This window comes from Chelonia mydas, chromosome 6 (assembly GCF_015237465.2).
Source record: "Chelonia mydas isolate rCheMyd1 chromosome 6, rCheMyd1.pri.v2, whole genome shotgun sequence".
NCBI classification, from domain to species: Eukaryota; Metazoa; Chordata; order Testudines; family Cheloniidae; genus Chelonia; species Chelonia mydas.
The window spans coordinates 667,884-691,394 of NC_051246.2; the positions used below are offsets into that span (position 1 = coordinate 667,884).

General features: G+C 67.5%; 3 protein-coding genes and 1 pseudogene across 9 annotated transcripts in view; 2 read left to right on the forward strand and 2 right to left on the reverse strand.

Moving 5' to 3' along the window:
• LOC119566244 overlaps positions 1–6,466 on the reverse strand; it is a 7,218-nt pseudogene extending 752 nt beyond the window's left edge.
• Positions 6,467–7,134: 668 nt separating this feature from the next.
• Positions 7,135–11,222, forward strand: LOC102933006 (sulfotransferase 1C2). Of its 3 annotated transcripts, none has more exons than XM_037898839.2 (8): positions 7,135–7,158; positions 7,866–8,043; positions 9,063–9,191; positions 9,278–9,375; positions 9,483–9,609; positions 9,716–9,810; positions 10,632–10,812; positions 10,981–11,222. In XM_037898839.2, the coding sequence occupies exons 2-8, from the start codon at positions 7,872–7,874 to the stop codon at positions 11,091–11,093; spliced, it is 915 nt and encodes a 304-aa protein (XP_037754767.1). In that variant the 5' UTR covers positions 7,135–7,158; positions 7,866–7,871; the 3' UTR covers positions 11,094–11,222. The 3 variants fall into 3 exon arrangements, with proteins under 3 accessions (XP_037754767.1, XP_037754765.1, XP_043404218.1); XM_037898837.2 differs by lacking the exon at positions 7,135–7,158 and adding an exon at positions 7,288–7,319; XM_043548283.1 differs by lacking the exon at positions 7,135–7,158 and adding an exon at positions 7,339–7,430.
• A 1,219-nt stretch (positions 11,223–12,441) lies between these two features.
• Positions 12,442–15,717, reverse strand: NUPR1 (nuclear protein 1, transcriptional regulator). 3 transcript variants are annotated; one of them, XM_037898836.2, is made up of 3 exons: positions 15,411–15,706; positions 13,935–14,079; positions 12,442–13,686 (listed from the first exon to the last, which is right to left on the reverse strand). In XM_037898836.2, exons 1-2 carry the CDS (start codon positions 15,511–15,513, stop codon positions 13,943–13,945), a joined length of 240 nt encoding a protein of 79 aa, XP_037754764.1. In that variant the 5' UTR covers positions 15,514–15,706; the 3' UTR covers positions 12,442–13,686; positions 13,935–13,942. The 3 variants fall into 3 exon arrangements, with proteins under 3 accessions (XP_037754764.1, XP_037754763.1, XP_043404219.1); XM_043548284.1 differs by lacking the exon at positions 12,442–13,686 and adding an exon at positions 14,363–14,478 and having other exon boundaries at positions 13,938–14,079; positions 15,411–15,717; XM_037898835.2 differs by lacking the exon at positions 13,935–14,079 and having other exon boundaries at positions 15,411–15,709.
• A 1,455-nt stretch (positions 15,718–17,172) lies between these two features.
• Positions 17,173–23,511, forward strand: part of SGF29 (SAGA complex associated factor 29) — a 28,381-nt gene continuing 22,042 nt past the window's right edge. Inside the window, exons 1-3 of one of the 3 annotated variants that reach the window (XM_037898834.2) lie at positions 17,173–17,549; positions 17,984–18,063; positions 18,367–18,442. In XM_037898834.2, the coding sequence (XP_037754762.1) occupies positions 17,498–17,549; positions 17,984–18,063; positions 18,367–18,442 (208 nt within the window). In that variant the 5' untranslated portion in view covers positions 17,173–17,497. Of the gene's footprint in view, positions 17,581–17,983; positions 18,064–18,366; positions 18,443–23,511 lie in introns of all 3 variants that reach the window. The other 2 variants (XM_037898832.2, XM_043548281.1) reach the window with 2 other exon arrangements.

A 23,511-nucleotide genomic window follows, 5' to 3' on the forward strand; every position in this document is an offset into this window, starting at 1 on the left:
GGCTAGCAGGGGGCTGCACGTTGGGAGTGAGGGGCACCGGCAGGGCTGGAGGGCAGGGCTGGGCTAGCAGGGGGCTGCAGGTCAGGAGTGAGGGGCACCGGCAGAGCTGGGGGGGGGCAGGGCTGGGGTAGCAGGGGGCTGCGGGTCGGGAGTGAGGGGCACCGGCAGAGCTGGGGGGGAGCCCAGGGCTGGGCTAGCAGGGGGCTGCGGGTCGGGAGTGAGGGGCACCGGCAGAGCTGGGGGGGGGCAGAGCTGGGCTGGCAGGGGCTGCGGGTCGGGAGTGAGGGACACCGGCAGAGCTGGGGGGGGCAGAGCTGGGCTGGCAGGGGCTGCGGGTCGGGAGTGAGGAGCACTGGCAGGGCTGGGGGGCAGGGCTGGGCTAGCAGGGGGCTGCGGGTCGGGAGTGAGGGGCACCGGCAGGGCTGGCGGGGAGCCCAGGGCTGGGCTAGCAGGGGCTGCGGGTCGGGAGTGAGGGGCACCGGCAGAGCTGGGGGGGGGAGCCCAGGGCTGGGCTAGCAGGGGCTGCGGGTCGGGAGGGAGGGGCACCGGCAGAGCTGGGGGGGAGCCCAGGGCTGGGCTAGCAGGGGCTGCGGGTCGGGAGGGAGGGGCACCAGCAGAGCTGGGGGGGGAGCCCAGGGCTGGGCTAGCAGGGGGCCGCGGATCGGGAGTGAGGGGCACCGGCAGGGCTGGGGGGCAGGGCTGGGCTAGCAGGGGCTGCGGGTCGGGAGTGAGGGGCACCGGCAGGGCTGGGGGGCAGGGCTGGGCTAGCAGGGGCTGCGGGTCGGGAGGGAGGGGCACCGGCAGGGCTGGGGGGGAGCCCAGGGCTGGGCTAGCAGGGGCTGCGGGTCGGGAGTGAGGGGCACCGGCAGAGCTGGGCGGGGGAGCCCAGGGCTGGGCTAGCAGGGGCTGCGGGTCGGGAGGGAGGGGCACCGGCAGAGCTGGGGGGGAGCCCAGGGCTGGGCTAGCAGGGGCTGCGGGTCGGGAGGGAGGGGCACCAGCAGAGCTGGGGGGGGGGAGCCCAGGGCTGGGCTAGCAGGGGGCCGCGGATCGGGAGTGAGGGGCACCGGCAGGGCTGGGGGGCAGGGCTGGGCTAGCAGGGGCTGCGGGTCGGGAGTGAGGGGCACCGGCAGGGCTGGGGGGCAGGGCTGGGCTAGCAGGGGCTGCGGGTCGGGAGGGAGGGGCACCGGCAGGGCTGGGGGGGGAGCCCAGGGCTGGGCTAGCAGGGGCTGCGGGTCGGGAGGGAGGGGCACCGGTGTAGGGGGGGCTCTCACCTCCTCGGACACCTGGGTCCGGTCAGCGATGTCTATGTGAATGACTTCCACGTCCTTCCATGTCTCCACGTCCAGACCGTGAACCTGCCCCGGCGAGGAGGGGAGCCGTCAGCGCGGGGGGAGCAGAGCATTATGGGTAAGTGGTCTCCCTGTCCCAGCTGGGGGAGGCGCTGGCCAAGGGGGGACACCTGCACCCCAGGGCTCTCCCCTGCTTTGGCCTCCTTCCCCAGGGAGTGGGGCTGACTCACGCTGATCGGGGCTGACGGGGGGAAGGGCTCTGGCCTGGCCGTGGGGGCCACCGGGGGGCGGGGCTGACAGGGGGTACTGGGAGGGGCAGAGGGGCGGGCCGCAGAGGGGGCACTGGGGGTGGGCCGGGCTGACGGGGGGCAGGCCGCTGGGTGGGGACCACTGGGGGCAGGGCTCACTTACATTGTCCTGGGTGCCCAGGTCGGGTTTGTGCCACGTCTCGATCTTGATGACGAAATCGTCCTTCATGTACTCGTTCTGGGGGGGCAGGCACCCGTGAGGGGAGGTCACAGAGCCCGGAACCCCCCTGCAGACCCCCCCAAACACCTCCCAGGCAGGGGCAGCCACAGCGAGACAAGGGGAGGCCAGGTACCGGCCCTAGATTGTCCCAGGGGGATCCCCCATTCCCTGGGGCATGAAGACCTGCCAGTTCCCCCCCACGGATCCCGCCCCCCAGCTGAGAAAGGAAGTGGAAGGAACTTACTGTGATAACTGCAGTCCCGGACCCCAGGAGAGAAGGCACGAGAGAGAGAGAGATGGGGGAGATTAGCAGCTAACATGAACAGCAGGGAACCCAGGCATCCTGGCTCCCAGCCCCCTGCTCTGACCCACCAGCCTCCACCCCCCTCCCAGAGCCGGGAGAGAACCCAGGCGTCCGGGCCCCCAGCGTCCGGGCTCACCGGTGCGGCAGTAGGGGTAGGCGTTCCAGGCCTTCTCGTGGAACACCAGGGAGCCCTCGGGCGCCAACATCTTCACGAAGCCGGGCACCTTGCTGTGGGGGGAGCATGTGGGGCTCAGAGCCGGGGGCCTTGGTCCGTACCCGCTCCGCCAGCCGCACCCCCGCCCTGGGGGCGCCTCCCACCACCCCAGCCCTCCCTTGGACAGCACCCGACTCCCCTGGCTCCCCAAGCACGAGCCCCCCCAGCCGCCATGCCGCCCCCCCGCCCGTATCCCACTGTCCAACCGCCCCCCTCCGCCGCCCCGGCATCCCGCTGCCCCCCCATTATCCTGCTGCCCCGCCCCTCCCCCGCATCCCGCTGCCCAGCGAGGGGGGCGCTCACCTGTGCAGGTGGTAGATCTTGTGGGTGAACTGGCCGGCCTCGCCCGGGCGCTCGTAGGGCTCGTTGGCCAGCACCTCGATGCCCTCCCCGCCCCCCCGTGTTGTTCTTGCTGGCCTCCGCCACCGAGAACAGCTGCCCCACCTGGTACTGGGGGGGGAGCACGGGGTGAGCCCGAAGCCCCGCCCCCAGGTAGCCCGGCCCATCCCCCGCCCGGCCCTGCCCCCAGCTAGCTCTGCCCCCTGCCACCGACCCATCCCGGATGGCCCTGCCCCCCGCTAGCCCCGCCCATCCCCCCACCCAGCCCCACCCCAGCTAGCTCCGCCCTCTGCCACCAACCCATCCCCCCACCCGACCCCGACCCCAGCTAGCTCCGCCCCCTGCCACCGACCCATCCCAGCCAGCCCTGCCCCCCGCTAGCCCCGCCTATCCCCCCACCCAGCCCCGCCCCCAGCTAGCTCCGCCCCCTGCCACCGACCCATCCCGGCCAGCCCTGACCCCGCTAGCCCCGCCTATCCCCCCACCCAGCCCCACCCCCAGCTAGCTCCGCCCCCTGCCACCGACCCATCCCGGCCAGCCCTGACCCCGCTAGCCCCGCCTATCCCCCCACCCAGCCCCGCCCCCAGCTAGCTCCGCCCCCTGCCACCGACCCATCCCGGCCAGCCCTGACCCCGCTAGCCCCGCCTATCCCCCGACCCGGCCCCGCCCCCAGCTAGCTCCGCCCCCTTCAACCAGCCCACCCCCCACCCGGCCCCGCCCCCAGCTAGCTCCGCCCCCTTCAACCAGCCCATCCCCCACCCGGCCCCGCCCCCAGCTAGCTCCGCCCCCTGCCACCAACGCATTCCCAGACGGCCCTGCCCCCCGCTAGCCCCGCCCATCCCCCACCCGGCCCCGCCCCCAGCTAGCTCCGCCCCCTGCCACCGACCCATCCCGGATGGCCCTGCCCCCCGCTAGCCCCGCCCATCCCCCCACCCGGCCCCGCCCCCAGCTAGCTCCGCCCCCTGCCACCAACGCATTCCCAGACGGCCCTGCCCCCCGCTAGCCCCGCCCATCCCCCACCCGGCCCCGCCCCCAGCTAGCTCCGCCCCCTGCCACCGACCCATCCCGGCCAGCCCTGACCCCGCTAGCCCCGCCTATCCCCCCGCCCGGCCCTGCCCCCAGCTAGCTCCGCCCCCTTCAACCAGCCCATCCCCCCACCCGGCCCCGCCCCCAGCTAGCTCCGCCCCCTTCAACCAGCCCATCCCCCCACCCGGCCCCGCCCCCAGCTAGCTCCGCCCCCTTCCACCCACCCATCCCGGCCAGCACTGACCCCGCTAGCCCCGCCTATCCCCCCACCCGGCCCCGCCCCCAGCTAGCTCCGCCCCCTGCCACCGACCCATCCCGGCCAGCCCTGACCCCGCTAGCCCCGCCTATCCCCCCGCCCGGCCCTGCCCCCAGCTAGCTCCGCCCCCTTCCACCGACCCATCCCGGCCAGCCCTGACCCCGCCAGCCCCGCCTATCCCCCCACCCGGCCCCGCCCCCAGCTAGCTCCGCCCCCTGCCACCGACCCATCCCGGCCAGCCCTGACCCCGCTAGCCCCGCCCATCCCCCAACCCGGCCCCGCCCCCAGCTAGCTCCGCCCCCTTCAACCAGCCCATCCCGGCCAGCCCTGACCCCGCTAGCCCCGCCTATCCCCCCACCCAGCCCCGCCCCCAGCTAGCTCCGCCCCCTGCCACCGACCCATCCCGGCCAGCCCTGACCACGCTAGCCCCGCCTATCCCCCCACCCAGCCCCGCCCCCAGCTAGCTCCGCCCCCTGCCACCGACCCATCCCGGCCAGCCCTGACCCCGCTAGCCCCGCCTATCCCCCCACCCGGCCCCGCCCCCAGCTAGCTCCGCCCCCTTCAACCAGCCCACCCCCACCCGGCCCCGCCCCCAGCTAGCTCCGCCCCCTTCAACCAGCCCATCCCCCACCCGGCCCCGCCCCCAGCTAGCTCCGCCCCCTGCCACCGACCCATCGCAACCAGCCCTGACCCCGCTAGCCCCGCCTATCCCCCCACCCGGCCCCGCCCCCAGCTAGCTCCGCCCCCTGCCACCGACCCATCCTGGCCAGCCCTGACCCCGCTAGCCCCGCCTATCCCCCCACCCAGCCCCGCCCCCAGCTAGCTCCGCCCCCTGCCACCGATCCATCCCGGCCAGCCCTGACCCCGCTAGCCCCGCCCATCCCCCCGCCCGGCCCCGGCCCCAGCTAGCTCCGCCCCCTGCCACCGACCCATCCCGGCCAGCCCTGACCCCGCTAGCCCCGCCTATCCCCCCACCCGGCCCCGCCCCCAGCTAGCTCCGCCCCTTCAACCAGCCCATCCCCCGCCCGGCCCCGCCCCCAGCTAGCTCCGCCCCCTGCCACCGACCCATGCCGGCCAGCCCTGACCCCGCTAGCCCCGCCCATCCCCCCACCCAGCCCCGCCCCCAGCTAGCTCCGCCCCCTTCAACCAGCCCATCCCCCGCCCGGCCCCGCCCCCAGCTAGCTCCGCCCCCTTCCACCGACCCATCCCGGCCAGCCCTGACCCCGCTAGCCCCGCCTATCCCCCCACCCGGCCCCGCCCCCAGCTAGCTCCGCCCCCTGCCACCGACCCATCCCGGCCAGCCCTGACCCCGCTAGCCCCGCCTATCCCCCCACCCAGCCCCGCCCCCAGCTAGCTCCGCCCCCTTCAACCAGCCCATCCCCCCACCCGGCCCCGCCCCCAGCTAGCTCCGCCCCCTGCCACCGACCCATCCCGGCCAGCCCTGACCCCGCTAGCCCCGCCCCCTGCCACCGATCCATCCCGGCCAGCGCTGACCCCGCTAGCCCCGCCTATCCCCCCACCCGGCCCCGCCCCCAGCTAGCTCCGCCCCCTGCCACCGACCCATCCCGGCCAGCCCTGACCCCGCTAGCCCCGCCCATCCCCCCACCCGGCCCCGCCCCCAGCTAGCTCCGCCCCCTGCCACGATCCATCCCGGCCAGCCCTGACCCCGCTAGCCCCGCCCATCCCCCCGCCCGGCCCCGCCCCCAGCTAGCTCCACCCCCTGCCACCGACCCATCCCGGCCAGCCCTGACCCCGCTAGCCCGCCCATCCCCCCACCCGGCTCCGCCCCCAGCTAGCTCCGCCCCCTGCCAACGACCCATCCTGGCCAGCCCTGACCCCGCTAGCCCCGCCCATCCCCCCACCCGGTCCCGCCCCCAGCTAGCTCCGCCCCCTGCCACCGATCCATCCCAGCCAGCCCTGACCCCGCTAGCCCCGCCTATCCCCCCACCCGGCCCCGCCCCCAGCTAGCTCCGCCCCCTGCCACCGACCCATCCCGGCCAGCCCTGACCCCGCTAGCCCCGCCCATCCCCCCACCCATCCCCCCCCCAGCTAGCTCCGCCCCTTCAACCAGCCCATCCCCCGCCCGGCCCCGCCCCCAGCTAGCTCTGCCCCCTTCAGTCAGCCCATCCCCCACCCGGCCCCTCCCCCTGCTAGCCCCGCCCCTACTTCCCGCCTCATTCCAGCCGGCCCCGCCCCCTGCCGCCAGGCCCCGCCCCGCTAGCCCCGCCCCTTCCGACCAGCCCATCCCCCACCGGCCCCGCCCCCGCTGGCCCCGCCCCGGACTCACCTCTGCCACGGAGCAGGGCAGCAGCACCCGGCTGCGGAGAGAGAAAGGGGGGGTCAGAGCTGGGAGCCCCCCCCGGCGCCCCTCCCCCCTCGGCGGCCCCGCCGCCCCCCCCGGAGCCCCGCGCGGCGCTTCCCCCCGCCCCCACTCACAACTCTTTGATCAGCACCATCCCGCGGCCGCGCCGGAAACAGGAAGCGCCTCCGCGGCGGGGCCCCGCCCCGTGGACGCCACTTCCGCCCTCACTTTGCCCACAGTTCGCGCCCGGCATCGGGGCTCTGAGATGACGTCATCGCTCCGCGTCGGCAGGGAGGGGCGGGGCTGAGGGAAAGGGGCGGGAGCACGGGGCGGAGGGGCCCGGGCTGGCTCCAGGCTCCCTGAGCTGCCCCTCCCCCTTTCCTCCTGCCCCTCCCTCCCCCCACAGCTGCCCCTCCCATTCCTCCTGCCCCGCCCTTCCCCCCACAGCTGCCCCTCCCCCTTCCTCCTGCCCCTCCCTCCCCCCACAGCTGCCCCTCCCCCTTCCTCCTGTCCCTCCCTCCCCCCCAGCTGCCCCTCCCCCTTTCCTCCTGCCCCTCCCTCCCCCCCACAGCTGCCCCTCCCCCTTTCCTCCTGCCCCTCCCTCCCCCCCACAGCTGCCCCTCCCCCTTCCTCCTGCCCCGCCCTTCCCCCCACAGCTGCCCCTCCCCCTTCCTCCTGCCCCGCCCTCCCCCGAGTGCTGCCCCTGCCCTTCCTCCTGCCCCGCCCTCCCCTCACAGCTGCCCCTCCTCCTTTTTCCTGCCCCTCCCTCCCGCCACAGCTGCCCCTCCCCCTTTCCTCCTGCCCCTCCCTCCCCCCACAGCTGCCCCCCCTTCCTCCTGCCCCGCCCTTCCCCCACAGCTGCCCCTCCCCCTTCCTCCTGCCCCGCCCTCCCCCGAGTGCTGCCCCTGCCCCCTCCTGGGTTCTCTGCCTAGGGCGGGGGTGGAATCTCCTTCCTCAGAGGTGTTTCAGGCCCGGCTTGACAGAGCCCTGGCCGGGATCGGTCCTGCTCTGAGCAGGGGGTGGGACTAGATACCTCCTGAGGTCCCTGCCAACCCTGAGAGTCTGTGATTCTCCCGGCTCTGGGGCGGGGCCGGACGCCTGGGTTCTCTCCTGGCTCTGGGGTAGGGGAGGCGGTCTGGTGGTTGGGGGGGCGGGGCCGGACGGCTCGGTTCTCGCCCGGCTCTGGGGCGGGGGGAAGGGGCCGGACGCCTGGGTTCTCTCCTGGCTCTGGGGTAGGGGGAGGAGGTCTGGTTGTTGCGGGGCCGGACGCCTGGGTTCTCTCCCGGCTCTGGGGCTAGGGGAGGAGGTCTGGTGGTTGCGGGGGGAGGGGGCCCGACGCCTGGGTTCTCTCCTGGCTCTGGGGTAGGGGGAGGAGGTCTGGTGGTTGGGGGGGGCTGGGCCGGACGCCTGGGTTCTCTCCTGGCTCTGGGGTAGGGGAGGCGGTCTGGTGGTTGCGGGGGGCGGGGCCGGACGCCTGGGTTCTCTCCCGGCTCTGGGGTGGGGCGGGGAGCACACACATCTCTCCCGCCCAGGGAACGGGTGAGGCCGGTCCTGTCGGACACGGGGGCAGAGGCCGGGAGCCGGGAGGCAGCGTGGGAGCAGCGGGGCCGGGGCGGGGGAGGTTGACCCCCATCTCTCCCCTCCAGCCCCCCATCTCTCCCCTCCAGCCCCCCATGGCCCAGGCCGAGCCGGTCCCGCGCCTGACCCCCGACATGGTCACTCGCTGCCAGCTGGCGGCCGTCCGGGGGGTCCCGCTGCCCAGCGACACGGCGCAGCTGTGGGGGCGGATATGGGGCTTCCAGGCCCGGCCCGACGACCTCCTGATCTGCACCTACCCCAAGGCGGGTGAGTGGGGACGGGGGGCTGGGGGTCGGGAGTGAGGGGCCCCTTGGGGCTGGGGGGCTGGGGGTCGGGAATGAGGGGCCCCGGGGGGCTGGGGGGCTGCGGGTCGGGAGTGAGGGGCCCCGGAGGTCGGGTGTGAGGGGCCCCGGGGGGGCTGGGGGTCGGGTGTGAGGGGCCCCGGGGGGGCTGGGGGTCGGGTGTGAGGGGGGCTGGGGGGCTGCGGGTCGGGAGTGAGGGGCACTGGGGGGGGCTGGGGCGCTGGGGGTCGGGAGTGAGGGGGGCTGCGGGTCGGGAGTGAGGGGCGCTGGGGGGCTGCGGGTCGGGTGTGAGGGGCACCGGCGGGACGGGGGGCTGCGGGTCGGGTGTGAGGGGCACCGGCGGGACGGGGGGCTGCGGGTCGGGTGTGAGGGGCCCCAGGGGGCTGGGGGGCTGCGGGTCGGGTGTGAGGGGCCCCAGGGGGCTGGGGGTCTGGTGTGAGGGGCCCCAGGGGGCTGGGGGTCTGGTGTGAGGGGCCCCGGGGGGCTGGGGGTCGGGAGTGAGGGGCCCCGGGGGGACGGGGGGCTGGGGGTCGGGAGTGAGGGGCCCCGGGGGCGCTGGGGGGCTGCGGGTCGGGAGTGAGGGGCCCCGGGGGCGCTGGGGGGCTGCGGGTCGGGAGTGAGGGGCCCCGGGGGCGCTGGGGGGCTGCGGGTCGGGAGTGAGGGGCCCCGGAGGGTCCAGGGGGGCTGCGGGTCGGGAGTGAGGGGGGCTGGGGGGCTGCGGGTCGGGAGGGAGGGGCCCCGGGGGCTCCGGGGGGGCTGCGGGTCGGGAGGGAGGGCCCTGGGGGGCTGCGGGTCGGGAGTGTGGGGGGCTGGGGTCTGCGGGTCAAGAGTGAGGGGCCCCGGGGGGTCCAGGGGGGCTGCGGGTCAGGAGTGAGGGGCCCTGGGGGGTCCGGGGGGGCTGCGGGTCAGGAGTGAGGGGCGCTGGGGGGCTGCGGGTCGGGAGTGAGGGGCACCGGCCGGGCTGAGGTCTCTCATCTCTGCCAGGCACCACGTGGATTCAGGAGATCGTGGACATGATCCAGCAGGACGGGGACCCCCAGAAGTGCTCCCGCGCCCCCATTTACCAGCGCATCCCCTTTCTGGAGCTCTGCCCGCCCCACCCCCTCCCATCTGGTGAGACAGGGGGCAGGGGAGGGGCCGGGGAGGAGCTTGTGTCTTGGGGTCCAGGCCCCACTCACCGGTGCCCCCATCTGGTTCAGGGTTTGAAGAGGCTGCGGCGATGCCTCCCCCACGGACCCTGAAAACCCACCTGCCCCTGGAGCTGGTGCCCCCCTCCTTCTGGGAGCAGGATTGTAAGGTCAGGACGCCTGGGTTCTCTCCTGGGAGGGGCGGCGGCTGGAGGTTAAAGGGGGGACAGGGGGAGTCAGGACGCCTGGGTTCTCTCCCTGTTCTCTCTCCCCGCAGGTGATCTACGTGGCCCGTAACCCCAAGGACAGCGCCGTCTCCTATTTCCATTTCCAGCGGATGAACCAGGGGCTCCCGGACCCGGGCAGCTGGGACCAGTATCTAGAGACCTTTCTGGCTGGGAGAGGTGAGTGAACCTGGCAGGCCCAGCCCCAGGGACAGCACCTTCTGCTGGGCCCCCACTTCCCGCCCTGGAGTCCCCCAGCCCAGCCTGACCCCCACGTCTCTGACAGTGCCTTGGGGCTCCTGGTTCGACCACGTCCGCGCCTGGTGGGACGCGAGGGACAAGCACCGAATTCTCTACCTCTTCTACGAAGATATCAAGAAGGTGAGCGCTGCAAGCTTCCCCTGAGCAGTGCCCCCAGCCGGGCTCTTCTGGTGCTGCGATCTTCCCTCCAGCAGTGCCCCCAGACGGGCTCCCCCCAAAGCTGCGATCTTCTCCCCAGCAGTGCCCCCATCCAAGTTTCCCTGACACTGCGATCTTTCCCCCAGCAGTGCCCCCAGACGGGCTCCCCCCGAAGCTGCGATCTTCCCTCCAGCAGTGCCCCCATCTGAGCTTCCCCAACTGTCATGAAGTGTGGGGGAGTCCGGGCCCTGCACCGCACACTTCCTGCGATTCACCGTGACTCTCAGCCAGCCAGTAACACAGGAGGTTTATTAGACGACAGGAACATGGTCTAAACCAGAGCTTGTAGGTGCAGAGAACAGGACCCCTCAGCTGGGTCCATCTTGGGGGGCAGGGAGCTTGGACCCTGGCCCCAGGTCTCCCTCCATTTCCCCAGCCAGCTCCAAACTGAAACCCCCTCCAGACATCTCCTCCAGCCTCCCCCCAGCTCCTCCTCCAGCCTTTGTCCAGTTTCCCAGACAGAAGGTGTCACCTGGCCCCAGGCCCCTCCTGGATGGAGTGTGGGGGAGTCATGGCCCTGCACCCCCATCCTGGGCTCTCATCTTACCTGCTCAGGTATCGTCCCTCCAGTGAAGCCCCTGCTGCTATCCCATCCCCCATGCAGACAGTCCCAGTAAAACTCCCCGACAACATCCCCTGGTCAATCCGCCCCACTCCCTGCTCCGTCACACTGACACTGCGAGCTCCCCCCCACCGGGCTCCCCTGTGCTGCGAGCTTCCCCCCAGCAGTGTCTCTCCACCAGGACCCGAGAGGTGAGATCCAGAAGGTGGGTCGGTTCTTGGGCCGGGAGTTGCCGGAGCCGGTTCTGGAGACGATCGTCGGGCACACGTCATTCGAGAGCATGAGGGAGAACCCCATGGCCAACTACAGCACGCTGCCCACCTTCGTCATGGACCAGGCCGTGTCCTGCTTCATACGCAAAGGTGGGGGCCGGGAGCCCGGACGCCTGGGTTCTCACCCAGCTCTGGGGGGTGGGGGGTCACTGTGAGCCCAGATGCCTGGGGGGGGTTGCTGTGAGCCCGGACGCCTGGGTTCTCGCCCAGCTCTGGGGGCTGGGGGGGTCGCTATGAGCCCGGACTCTCTCCCCTCAGGCTTGGTGGGCGACTGGACGACCCAGTTCACGGTGGCGCAGAGCGAGCGATTCGACGCCGAATGGGCCCGGCGGCTGGAGGGGAGTGACCTGCGTTTCTGCACCCGGCTCTGAGGGGGCAGCGGGGGCCCCCCGGCCCGGCCCCTCCCCAGTGACGCTCATGCGGTGGGTCGGGCCCCCACGTGGCCGGGCCCCCCCCAGGACAGCGACGGTTGTTCCCCTGCAATAAACAATGACACAGAACGAACCACTGGCTCACTGACCCCCCCCCCCCGACCCCAGGCCCAGAGCGGGGGAGGGGCTCTGCGCGTGAGCTTCCCACAGCAGTGCCCCCGGCGCCCCAATTCTCCAAGGGGTGCCTGGCCTGCTGGGAGCCCTGAGGGAGGGGGCACTGGACTACATTGCCCAGCGTGCTTTGCGGAACGGCCCAGTGGGGGCACGGAGGCTCCAGGGGGGGCATGGTTCAGGGCTTCCGGGTTTGGCCCGCATGGCCTTACGGGAGCTGTAGTTCTGTGGCCTCCCCCTAAGATTCCGTCTCCCAGGACCCCTTGCGCCCCCACCCAGTGTGACCACCCAAGGCGCCGGCCCTGGGCTGAGAACACATCACTTCCCCCCCTGGGAGCCCCTCCCCCACTGCCCCCTAGCCTGGCTGGCCAGGAGTGCGAGCTGCGGGGCCCCCATGTGCCCAGGGGGCGGGGTCGTGCCCAGGGGGCAGGCAGCCAGAGGGTGATGCGGAACCACTGGTACCATCAGCTGGTGAGAGAGGATGGCCAGGGTCCGCCCTCCTCTGGGCCAGACGGCCGCCCCCCGTTTGGGGCAGGTGGGAGCCGGCGCCCCATGTCCTGCCCCCTCCCAGTCTGCACCTCCAAGCGGAAGCACTTCCCCCCCCCCCCCCCCCCGGTGACCGAGCACGGGGACAGCGCCCTCCTCTGGTTCGGTGAGACCCCTGGGGGCAGGTCTGCAAGGGAGAGGGCAGGGGCTGGGGGTGGAGCTATCTGGGAGGGTTCAGCTATGGTGCAGGGGATTGGGGAGGGGCAGGGGATGTGGGTGGGGTTAACACAAAGGGGGCGGAGTTTAGGGGGGTTGTGCTGGAGCTCCCTGGGCATTGTGGGTAAAGGGGGAGGAGTGTTTCTGGGGGGAACGTGGGCAGGAGGGGGGCAGATGCTCCCAGGGCATTGTGGGTAACCCCCCAATCTCTCCCCTAGGCAGCTGGCTGAGGAGTACCTGCCAGAGCATTGGGGACAGGACCTCAGTTGAGCAGCGCTATGGGTTGCCCCAGTGCATGCTGGGATCGGGACTCCTGCCCCATGGTGTCCTCCCTGCCAGCTACCCACACTGCTGGGGGGGCCACTCCTCTCTGGACAGTTCTGCTCACTCTGCACTTGATTGGCTGGCAGGGAGATGTCTCCTGGGGGATGTCACCTGCGGCTGGGAGTGCTGTCCCCTCATTGGGTGGCATGTCTGAGGCCTGTGCCCCCTCATCTCTCATTGGCCGATTCTGCTAGCTCTCGAGAGGTGCTGTTTGTGATTGGATGGGGCCACCCACAGCTGTGCTGGCCTGGGATGCACCCCTGGGTCCTCCCTTGTCGGTGATTGGATGACTCCAGACACCCGTGAGCCTCTGATTGGTTGGTATAGCCAGCACCACCCACCACACTACAGAGGGGGCAGAGCCCCCCAATTAGTGCCTTCAGCACATGACTGACAGCCGTCCGGGGGGGGGGGCATGGTTATCACTGAACCCCTCCCTGGGGGCGGAGCTATGAGGGCCTCCCTACAGTTAATAGGCTGTGAGCCTCTTTCCCCCCCAGCTGCAAAGGATGCTGGGAGTTCTGTTATACCCTCCCCGAGCTAGTTGGGGGGGTGCAGCCCCAGGGTCACCCTAAAATCCTGTGTGTGTGTGGGGGGTAATCGCCTGCCATGACTTTCAAAAGGGCTGCCCCACTGATGGGCCGTGGCCGAGCTTGGCAGCAGGAAGTGATGCTGCACCCCTTGGCGTGAGTTCCAAGATGGCCCCCCTCGTGACAGGAAGTGATGGCGTCAGTGCCAATGATGCTTCCCAGCTGGGGCTCCCAGATCCAGGCCCTCTAATCCCCCGGCCCCCGGGGGGCGCTGCGGGCCCCCAGCAGCAGCTGCAGCATTAAATGCTCCCCTAGGATAAATGTCTCGTACCCACCATCTACCACCCCCACAGAGCTCAGTGGGGCCCAGGCACCCCCCAGCTGCAGGGGCCCGTGGGGGAGTTGAGGGGCATGTCCCTCATTCCGTGGGGAGCAGCCCCCCTCATGGCCCTGTCTGCCCCGTTCTTGAGAGGCCGGTTTCCCCTCCCCCAGGCAAAGCCCCACCAGCCATGCAGATGTTAAGTGTCTTTATTGGGGGGGGGGGGGGGAGGGGAGAAGCAAACCTACCCCCTCGGTGCCCCCCCCTTCACCCTCACCCCACAATTCCCTCCTCTCTTCCCCACTGGCAATGAGCCAAATCACCCCCCCACCAGCGAGGCCACTTAGGGCCCCTCACCGCTCCTCCCCACGGGGGCCTGTTACGAGAGGCCTGGGCTGCCATGGCAGGAGTCTCAGCATGGCCGCCTGGCGCCCCCCTCCCCGCTGGGCGTCGGCCATCTTGGCAGGGGGCGTCCGTCCGGCTAGTCTCTGTGTCCGTGTGGCGTTGCCGTTGAGTCTGGAACCAGGTTCGCTTGGGAGGTTCAGAGCTGGGGGGGAGACGGGATGTGAGGGGGGGGAGACGGGATGTGAGGGGGGGGCTCCAAGGGAAGCTGCTCCACCCCCCCCCCCCCCCCAGTGATATCCCCATCCACACAGATGCCCAGCAGGAGTGGCAACCATCTTGCCTGCCCAGCCCCCCTTTACCTCCCTGCCCACCTGGCCCCCCCTTTACCCTCCTCCCCCTGCCCTGTCCACCTTGCCCCCCTCCCCCTGTCCGGCCCGGCCCGGCTCTCACCGTGGGGCTCACTCCTGGCCACGCCGGCGCTCGGAGCGCTGCAGTTTCAGGGTGATCTTGCGCTCGTGGCCGGCGGGGTTGGGCCGGTTCGTGTTCCCAGCGGCCTCCCGCTTGGAGCGGCCCTTCCGGCTGCACCCGCCCGGCACTGCGGGGAGAGAAGGGGGTGTCACGGAGTGTCGGGGAGTCAGGGCCCTGCCCCCCACTTCCTGTGATTCACAGCCAGCCAGGAACACAGAAGGACACAGGCCCCAACAGAGCTTGTAGGTACAGAGACCAGGACCCCTCAGTCAGGTCTGTCTTGGGGGGTGGGGAGACCAGACCCCCGCCTGGGCCTCCCTCCCTTTCCCCAGCCAGCTCCAAACTGACCCTCGGGCCTTTGTCTCTCCCGTCCCCGGACCCCTTTGTTCTCCAGCCCCTTCAGCTGGCACCTTGCAGGGGAGGGGCCCAGAAGACTGTGCAGACACCATCGCACTGGCCCTCTCGGGCAGGGGCGCCGACGCCGTGGGTGCTCCGGGGCTGGATGGCTGCCACTCCTGCGGGGCATCTGTGTGGATGGGGATATCGCTGCGGGGGGGGAGGGCGTGGAGCAGCTTCCCTTGGAGCCCCCCACATCCCGTCTCCACCCGGCAGCTCCCGCCCCAGCTCACCTCTGTCTCCTCCCCCGAGCTCCAGCCGCCAAACAGCTGTTTCAAGTGCCAAGCCGTGGGGGGGAGGGAGGGGGCAGGAGGTGGGACCAGGGTGGGGATTTGGGGAGGGGCCCAATAGGGGCAGGGCGGGGGTGGGCACTTTGGGGAAGGGGTTGGAATGGGGGCAGAGCCTGGGGGCACAAGCACCCACCAGTGCCATGAGAAGTTGGTTCTCCAACTGGGGGTCAGGACCCTCAGGGGGTCACGAGGTTACTACGGGGGGGGTCGTGAGCTGTCAGCCTCCACCCCAAACCCCGCTTTGCCTCCAGCATTTATAATGGAGTTAAATATATTCAAAAGTGCTTTTAGTGTGTCAGGGTGAAAGGGGTCACCAGGACAAAAGCCTGAGAACCCCTGGACTAGGGCTCTGCAATCACACCCCCTTATCCCCCCACCTAAGACTTAAGAACGGCCACGGGGGAAACTGAGGCACCCCACAGTGTTCAGAGGAAACATTAAGAACAGTCCCGCTTCGTCAGAGGAGGTGAGTGGGGGAGAAAAGCCCCTGTGCCCCCTCCCCCACAACCCCTGGGGGGCGCATGCAGAGGGGCAGAGAGGAGGCTGTGAGCCCCCTGCCTCCGTCCTCCCCATTTCCAGTCCCACTGGAGAAGGGATCCGGAACGCAGCAGGGAACCCCACAGCCCCGGGGAGGACAGCCCCAGTGTGGGGTCAGGGAGCAGGAGAGCCTAGGCTGGGAGTGGGGGGCACCGGCAGGGCTGAGGGAGCTGCAGGGCAGGACTGCCGGGAGCTGTGGGGCAGGAGTGGGGGGCACGCGTGGGGGGGCACTCACTGCTGTAGCGCTCGGTCAGGCTGTAGTAGTCGTAGGGGTCGAAGTGCTGCCCCTCGAAGGGGGTGGGGATCAGCTTGTGGGGCTCAAGCAGGGCCCCAGCCATGGCTCTGTCCTGGGACGTCTGTGCCTGGTGCAGGGAGCGTCCGTCCGTCCGTCCGCACTTGTTTTCCACCCCACGCCGGCCCCCCTTTTATTGCCACCGCACCCAGGATTGCATCATCCCCCCGTCCCCCGCCTCTGGGGGAGGGAGCCGAGCACGTGATGGGCCCACCAGCAAAACAACACTGACATCACACCCCCCACATACCCCCCCGCCCTGCCGGTGCCCCTCACTCCCGCCCCGCAGCCCCCCCCCCGCCCTGCCGGTGCCCCTCACTCCCGCCCCGCAGCCCCCTGCTCGCCCAGCCCTACCCCCCAGCCCTGCCGGTGCCCCTCACTCCCGCCCCGCAGCCCCCACCCCGCCCGCCCTGCCGGTGCCCCTCACTCCCGCCCCGCAGCCCCCCCGCGCCCTGCCGGTACCCCTCACTCCCGCCCCGCAGCCCCCTGCTCGCCCAGCCCTACCCCCCAGCCCTGCCGGTGCCCCTCACTCCCGCCCTGCAGCCCCCCCCCACCCTGCCGGCGCCCCTCACTCCCGCCCCGCAGCCCCCCTCCCAGAGCCCTGCCGGTGCCCCTCACTCCTGCCCCACAGCCCCCCCCTGCCCTGCTGGTGCCCCTCACTCCCGACCCGCAGCCCCCTGCTCGCCCAGCCGTGCCCCCCAGCCCTGCCAGTGCCCCTCACTCCCGCCCCGCCGGTGCCCCTCCCGCCCCACAGCCCCCCCCTGCCCTGCTGGTGCCCCTCACTCCCGACCCGCAGCCCCCCCGCCCGTGCCCCTCACTCCCGCCCCGCACCCCCGGCCCCGCAGTTCTGGCCCGGCTGGGGGGTGCTGTGTTTTGGGGACTCGGGGGGGGCGAGGTCCGGACCCCGCTAACCGGCCTCGTGCTGGGGATTTTCCGCCTGCGCCGGGCGCTGGCCGGGCCCCAAGACGCACAGCGCCGGGAGCAGAGGCGGCTGCTGACTCAGTGTCCCTGCCCCCCCGCCCCGGAGCCAGCCGCCCCGCGGTCCCCCCCGCCCCAGCCAGCCGCCCGGACCCCCCCCCCCACCGCCAGCCTCCCCAGCCAGCCGCCCCGACCCCCCCCGCCCCCCAGACCCAGCCGCCCCCCGGCGCTGCCCCCCCCCCGAGCCAGGCGCCCCCCGGGCACAGAGCCCCCCGGCGCTGCCCCCCCCCCGAGCCAGGCGCCCCCCGGCGCTGCCCCCCCTCCCCGAGCCAGGCGCCCCCCGGGCACAGAGCCCCCCGGCGCTGCCCCCCCCCCCCGAGCCAGGCGCCCCCCTGGGCACAGAGCCCCCCGGCGCTGCCCCCCCCCCCCCGAGCCAGGCGCCCCCCGGGCACAGAGCCCCCCCCCGGGCACAGAGCCCCCCGGCGCTGCCCCCCCCCCCCCGAGCCAGGCGCCCCCCCGGCACAGAGCCCCCCGGCGCTGCCCCCCCCCGAGCCAGGCGCCCCCCCGGCACAGAGCCCCCGGCGCTGCCCCCCCCCCCCGGACTGAGCATGACGCGGCCGGTCACTCGACCCCCCGAGGGGGCGGGGCCAGGCCCTGGGACCGGGCGCTGTGGGGAGGGGGCGGGTCACGTGCTCCAACGGGCGATGGCGCCCAGGGCCCGGCAGGCGCCTTTTTGAACCGTGCGCATGCGCGGACGTGGCGGTGTGAACTACAAACCCCAAGAGGCAACGCGCCCTTGTTCCCATCTCGCCCTTCAAGGGGGAAGACAAAGGCGCATGCGTCGGAATCCCCTCGCACGCCCGGAAACTACACGTCCCATGAGGCGCCGCACTACCGCGAGCATGCGTAGTGCGTGCCTTTCGCCTTGCACCGCCCCGGAGCCTCAGCGCTGTCGCCAGCGCCTCCGAGAGTCCTCGTCCGGCCTCGGTACGGTGCCTCTGCGGCGGGTGCGGGACTCCGGCCACGGGAGCCGTCGACCTCAGGGATTTCGTAGGCAGAGGCCGCGGCTGCCGTGGGGGGCGGGAGGGCGGCATGTAAATTAGACAGCGCGCATGCGCCGGAAGCAAAGCACGCCGCGGCATGGAGAATGCGCATGCGCCCCAGGTAGCGGGATTGGCGCGAGCGGAATGTCCGCGTGCGTCACGGGCTGGGCCCCTTGGACGTTAGGAAAGGCGCCTCAAGCTGCTTGAGCTGCGCATGCGCCTTTGGGAGGCAAAAAAAGGCGGGAGTTCTCCCTCTCACTTGGAGCTGCGCATGCGTGGGAGGTGGGGGGGTACAACTCTGGCCCCAGAGGCCGCCGGGGGTGTCGCCCCTCCCCCCCACTTCTGCCCCGGCCCCAGGGCCCGCTGGGGGCGTCTTCTTCTCTGTCTTCTCCTGCCCAGGGCATTCTTGCAGCTTCCATCAGTTCCCCCCCCCCCCCCCTTCTCCTTGAGGATCATGGGAGTCTGCATGGGAGGGGCTGAGATTTGGGGGTAGTTTCTACAGTGGGTGGCGAGGGGGGGCTGCTCCAGTGGCTAATTCTCTTCGTTCCCCTGCAGCCACCATGGCTCTGGTGTCGGCTGACTCGCGCATCGCGGAGCTCCTGGGAGAGCTGCACCAGCTCATCAAACAGACGCAGGTAATGCGGCCCCGGGGCCCCTCCCGGCGGGCCCCGGGGCTGGCGGGGCCCCTCCCGGCGGGCCCCGGGCCTGGCGGGGCCCCTCCCGGCGGGCCCCGGGGCTTCCAGAAGTGGGATGCCTTCTTGTTTTCCTCTGGGATTGACTGGGCAGCTCCGCCAGCCCCAGAGGACACTGGGATGAGGGGGTCATCTTAGGGGAACCATCTCCCTTGGTTGGAGGTGGGCCTTGGGGCCACCTGCCCCTCCTCTGTGACAGGGAGCCACAGGACCCCACCCCTTATCCTCTTCCCTCTGTGCCCCCAGGAGGAGCGGTCGCGGAGCGAGCACAACCTAGTCAACATCCAGAAAACACATGAGCGGATGCAGACAGAAAACAAGAGTGAGTGTGGGGACTGGGAGCCAGGACTCCTGGGTTCTTTCCCAGGCTCTGGGATGGGAGTGGGTCTAATGAGTCAGAAGAGGGGATGGTGGGGACTGGGAGCCAGGACTCCTGCCTGTCAGGCTGGTCTGCAGTGACTTGAGCATGGGTACCACTCTGAGGACAGACTGTTAAGAACCAGGGCCCAAACCTCAAAGGCACTGTGAGTTCTGTACTTAACATTTCACCAACCAAGTATTGACTATAAGCTCCTCCGGCATCGAAACAGCCTTGCCATGGAGTCACGGACAGCCTCTCGGGGTGCTCCAGTCTGTCCCGAATCACAGCAACGAGCCAGTTACTCCCTGTCCTCACTCACCCCAGGTCAGTTGCACCTTAGATCTCACCCCAAAGACAACGCTTGTAGCCAGTCCTACAACAAGCCACCTACGGTTTATTAAGCAGGGAAGGAAAGCAGGGAGTTACTCCCCAAGTAACGCTGGGCCACACGCATACAAGTGCCAGTCAGAAGTTCCCAAAGGCGACAGAGGTTCCTATGAGAAGCAGGCTCTGCATGGCCGTTGGGGCTACCCAAGGCCAAACACCTGTCCTCACTAACCCCCAGAACCAGACTGACGCCAGCCAGGCATTTGTCAGTGTTCAGTTGCGACATGGGGACCGTGGCTGAGCTGGCACCTGCTGTGGCCCGAACACACCCAGTGCAAAACTGGTGTGGGAAGGGGTGTCACTGACCCTCCTGAATACGCCCCGGGCCCTGTCTGCGCTACAGTTCGTTTCCCCTTGTTGTGGTCTGTTTCCACATCCGACTGCTGCAGACTCAGCGCCAGCGTAACCTCCTGGTTGGTCCCTTTGGTTCGGTGCAACCCTGTTGTCAGCGAGTGCTCTGTTACACTGTCACTAAACCGCCTCACAAACCTCTGGTAATAGCTGGCCAGACCAGGAAGGGATTGGACCTGCGTCTTGGTTCATGGGGAAGGCCAGCTCCCAATGGAGCTGGCCTGCCTTCAAAGGGTCATAGAATCACAGAACTGGAAGGGACCTGGTGAGGTATCTAGTCCAGTCCCCTGCACTCGTGGCAGGACTAATTATCTAGACCACCCCCAACAGGTGTTTGTCCCACCTGCTCTTAAAACTCCCCAGTGATGGAGACTCCACAACCTCCCTAGGCAATTTATTCCAGTGCTCAACCACCCAGACAGGTTGGAAGTTTTTCCTGATGTCCAACCTAAACTGTCCTTGCTGCAATTTAAGCCCGTTGCTTCTTGTCCTATCCTCAGAGGTTAAGAAAAATAATTTTTCTTCCTCCTCCCTTTAACAACCTTTTACGTACTTGAAAACTGTTCTCATGGCCCCTCTCAGTCTTCTCTTCTCCAGACTAAACAAACCCCGTGTTTTCAATCTTCCCTCATAGCTCACGTTTTCTAGACCTTCAATCATTTTTGTTGCTCTTCTTTGGATTCTCTCCAATTTATCCACATCCTTCCTGAAATGTGGTGCCCAGAACTGGACACAGTACTCCACTTGAGGCCTAATCAGTACGGAGTAGAACAGAAGAATTACTTCTCGTGTCTTGCTTACAACACTCCTGCTAATACAGAATGATGTTTGCTTTTTTTGCAACAGCGTTACACTGTTGACTCATATTTAGCTTGTGGTGCACTGTGACCCCCAGATCCCTTTCCGCAGTACTCCTGCTTAAGCCGTCATTTCCCATTTTGTATGAGTGCAACTGATTGTTCCTTCCTAAGTGGAGGACTTTGCATTTGTCCTTATTGAATTTCATCCTAATTACTTCAGGCTATTTCTCCAGTTTGTTCAAAATTATTTTGAATTTTAATCCTATCCTCCAAAGGACTCGCAACCCCTCCCAACTTGGTATCATCCGCAAACTTTATAAGTATCCTCTCTATGCCATTATCTAAATCCTTGACAAAGATATTGAACAGAACTGGACCCAGAACCGATCCCTGCAGGACCCTACTCGTTATGCCCTTCCAGCATGACTCTGAACCACTGATAGCTGCTCTCTTTGAATGGTTTTCCAATCATTTTTTGCACCCACCTTATAGTAGCTCCATCTAGGTTGCATTTCCCTAGTTTGTTTATGAGACGGTCATGCCCGACAGTATCAAAAGCTTCGCTAAAGTCAAGATACACCACATCTACTGCTTCCCCCCCCAATCCACAAGGCTTGTTACCCTGTCAAAGAAAGCTGTCTGGTTGGTCTGACACGATTTGTTTTTGACAAATCCGTGCTGACTGTTACTTATCACCTTATTATCTTCTAGATGTTTGCAACCAAGCCCACTGCCCACCCTGTGTCCTAGGTGAGGTACCTCTGTGACCCCTGGCTTGCATGTGGACACCTGGCCTCTCTAAGCCTCTGCAGTACAATTCCCACATGGGTCAGAGGGTCCAGCCAGGAGTCCCTAAACATAGCCAAGTCGTCGACATAGGACCTGGAGAAGTTCTGTGATCCTTGCAGCACCTCCTTGACAAGCCTCCGGAAGGTGGCTCCCACATTAATTAACCCAGAAGGCATAACCCTAAACTCCTACATGCCGGTCTCCACTCCAAAAGCCGACTCTGTCTGGGAAGCACCCAAAGGGGAATTTGCCAATACACTTGAGGCAAATCCAGAGTGCTTCTGAACTTTGCACCTCCCGTTAGATCCAGTAGGCCCTTTATTGAGGATGTGGAGTACGGGTCAGGTCAGGTGACGGTGGTCACCCTTCCAAAATCCATGCACAAGGTCATGGGTTTAGGCTCTTTAGGTACCTTCACCATTGGAGATGCCCAGGGGCTTTTCAACTCAGTCGCCCCGTTCCGGCGTGTGGTCCGCCTCCTCCTGAATGCATCTTTTTGTCGCCCCTTTGGCACTGTTACCTGCACACTCTAGGGCACCCACCCTTACCCTTCCGTAGGCTCAATGCGTAACCCAGTTAATTTAGGCACCCACCCTTACCCTGTTCCTAGGGCTCAGGGCGTACCCTTCTGTGGGGTTTGTGAAAGAGCCTTACACAGTAATATCCTTAACCTCTGTTTATTAACTGTTACCAAAACAGAATGTACACGCAGCGCATAGAGTGAGCACCATTCCCAATAAAGCAGACAGGCCTTTCTTGGTGGCCAGTCAGGGTTAGATCATCCAGGGACTCCAGTTTCCTGCACGGTGTGATTGGTAAGGTGTTGAGATCTGGCAGCTCTGATATTTGGAACTGTGTCCTGGACTTGGTTCTGGAGAACTTCCCTTTGGACCCCAGTTTATACAGTGAAACTTGGGTCCTGCTTAGCTAGACCTTCACCACTAATTGTAAACTGAAGTCCTATAAGGCAGTGTTTTTCACCCATCCTATCCCCTTACGAAACAGTTCTTTACCCAATTGTGACGGGATCCCATGGGACCGCTATGCCCCCTGAACTCTCTCTAGCCTGGGACTGTGGGACCGCTGTGCCCCCAAACTCTCTCCAGTCTGAGCTGTCTCTCACAATGCCTTGCTAGTGACCAGCAGCAAACCCCTCCAGGCGCTGTGATCACTCAGCACAACGGCATGTGGCGCCCCACACCCAGCTAGATTGCATGAATGCTCCCAGAGCCACTCCTGAATCACACCAAGAAAGGCACCAGCCAAATCCCCCCAGCTCCCAGACTTGTACCTAAGGAATATACCGTCTTGCACTGCTCAAGACAAGCAATGCGGATTTATTAATTGGTTCCCCACTTTATCAATGGAAAGTGGATGTACACCAGCCTTTGCAAACCTGAGCAGATTTACCACACGCTTTATACAAACTCCCTGGTAAAGATAAACAGTAAAAGATAGATTTTAAGTGATAGTTACCAAAGAAAACAAAATAAGCGCACAAGCTAAATCTTAAACCTGTAAGACTCTCGGCAGTATTTAGATCAAGCAGTTTTCTCACCCCACTGGATGTTACAGTTCATAATACGCAGGTTTCAACCTTGAAACCTGGGCCTGTCCCCCTTGTTGGAGTCTTCAGTCTTCTGAGCGCCCTTGTTGCTTGCAGTGTAGGTGGGAGAAGGAGGAAGGCCCAGCATGGGGCCCCTGTGTCGGTTTCATACCCTTAGTCCATGTGCTTGGAGAGCACAAGTCCAGGCATGTCTGTGGGGCATTGCTGAGTCTCCAGGCAAGGTTGAGCAATCCCCCTGGTGTGGCCTCATGCAGGTGAGTCATTGCATCCTAGCTCCCTTGCTGGATGATGGTTGTTGATGGTTGTTCGACACCCGCCCGGGCGCTGGTTACTTTCCTTGCTGTTGTCTTTGGGGAGCTAATATCTGGGAGATTGCCCAACTCACAGCATGGTTCAGTGACAACCATATCGCACAGTCTCATAACTTCATATGCACTAATGATACACACATTTAGATAACGGGTTCTCAACCTTCATTGCACCGTGACCCCCTCCTGGCAACAAAAATTACTACGTGACCACAGGAAGAGGGACCAAAGCGTAAGCCCACCCAAGCCCAGCTGCCTGGCACAGGTGGGCCAAACCCAAAGGGCTTCAGCCCCAGGTGGGGGACCTGTAACCTGAGTCCTGCCACCCAGGGCTGAAGCCCTGGAGCTTTGGCTTTAGGCCTGAGTGGTGGGGCTTGGGCTTTGACACGGACCCCAGCAAGTCTAACACCAGCCCTGGGGACCCCATTAAAACAGGGTCACGACCCACTTTGGGGTCGCAACCAATGGTTTGAGAAGCATTGAGATAGAACCATACCTCACATGGCATACTTAATATGCAATATCGCAATTATATCTAAATGATGAATATGGGGGTTCCAGGGCGCTCCCTCCGAGGTATAGCTTGTCACATCAATCATACCCCACCACCTTCGCTACTTTAAATCTTGCAAAATTAGTTATGCAACTGTCATGGACTCACGGGCCCCGTGCGCTCTCAGCTCCCTACAGTCCCTGGGAGTAACCTCCTTCAGTGTGACATCCTTCCGTGAAGGCTGCCCCCTCCACCTCCTCGGACCACATCTCACTGAGCCTTCAGCATGCTTGTCTCTTGCCATGGGCACCCTCAGGGAGTCCACTCGCTCAGGG

Coding starts and splice junctions, on each gene's coding strand:
- LOC102933006 (XM_037898839.2), top strand. CDS start 7,872: ATGGCCCAGGCCGAGCCGGTCCCGCGCCTGACCCCCGACATGGTCACT. Junction 9,376..9,482: donor TCTGGGAGCAGGATTGTAAG/GTCAGGACGCCT, acceptor CTCTCCCCGCAG/GTGATCTACGTGGCCCGTAA. Junction 9,811..10,631: donor TCTACGAAGATATCAAGAAG/GTGAGCGCTGCA, acceptor TCTCTCCACCAG/GACCCGAGAGGTGAGATCCA.
- NUPR1 (XM_043548284.1), bottom strand. CDS start 15,513: ATGGCTGGGGCCCTGCTTGAGCCCCACAAGCTGATCCCCACCCCCTTC. Junction 14,479..15,410: donor CCTGACCGAGCGCTACAGCA/GTGAGTGCCCCC, acceptor CCATCCACACAG/ATGCCCCGCAGGAGTGGCAG. Junction 14,080..14,362: donor CTGGGCCCCTCCCCTGCAAG/GTGCCAGCTGAA, acceptor CTCTCCCCGCAG/TGCCGGGCGGGTGCAGCCGG.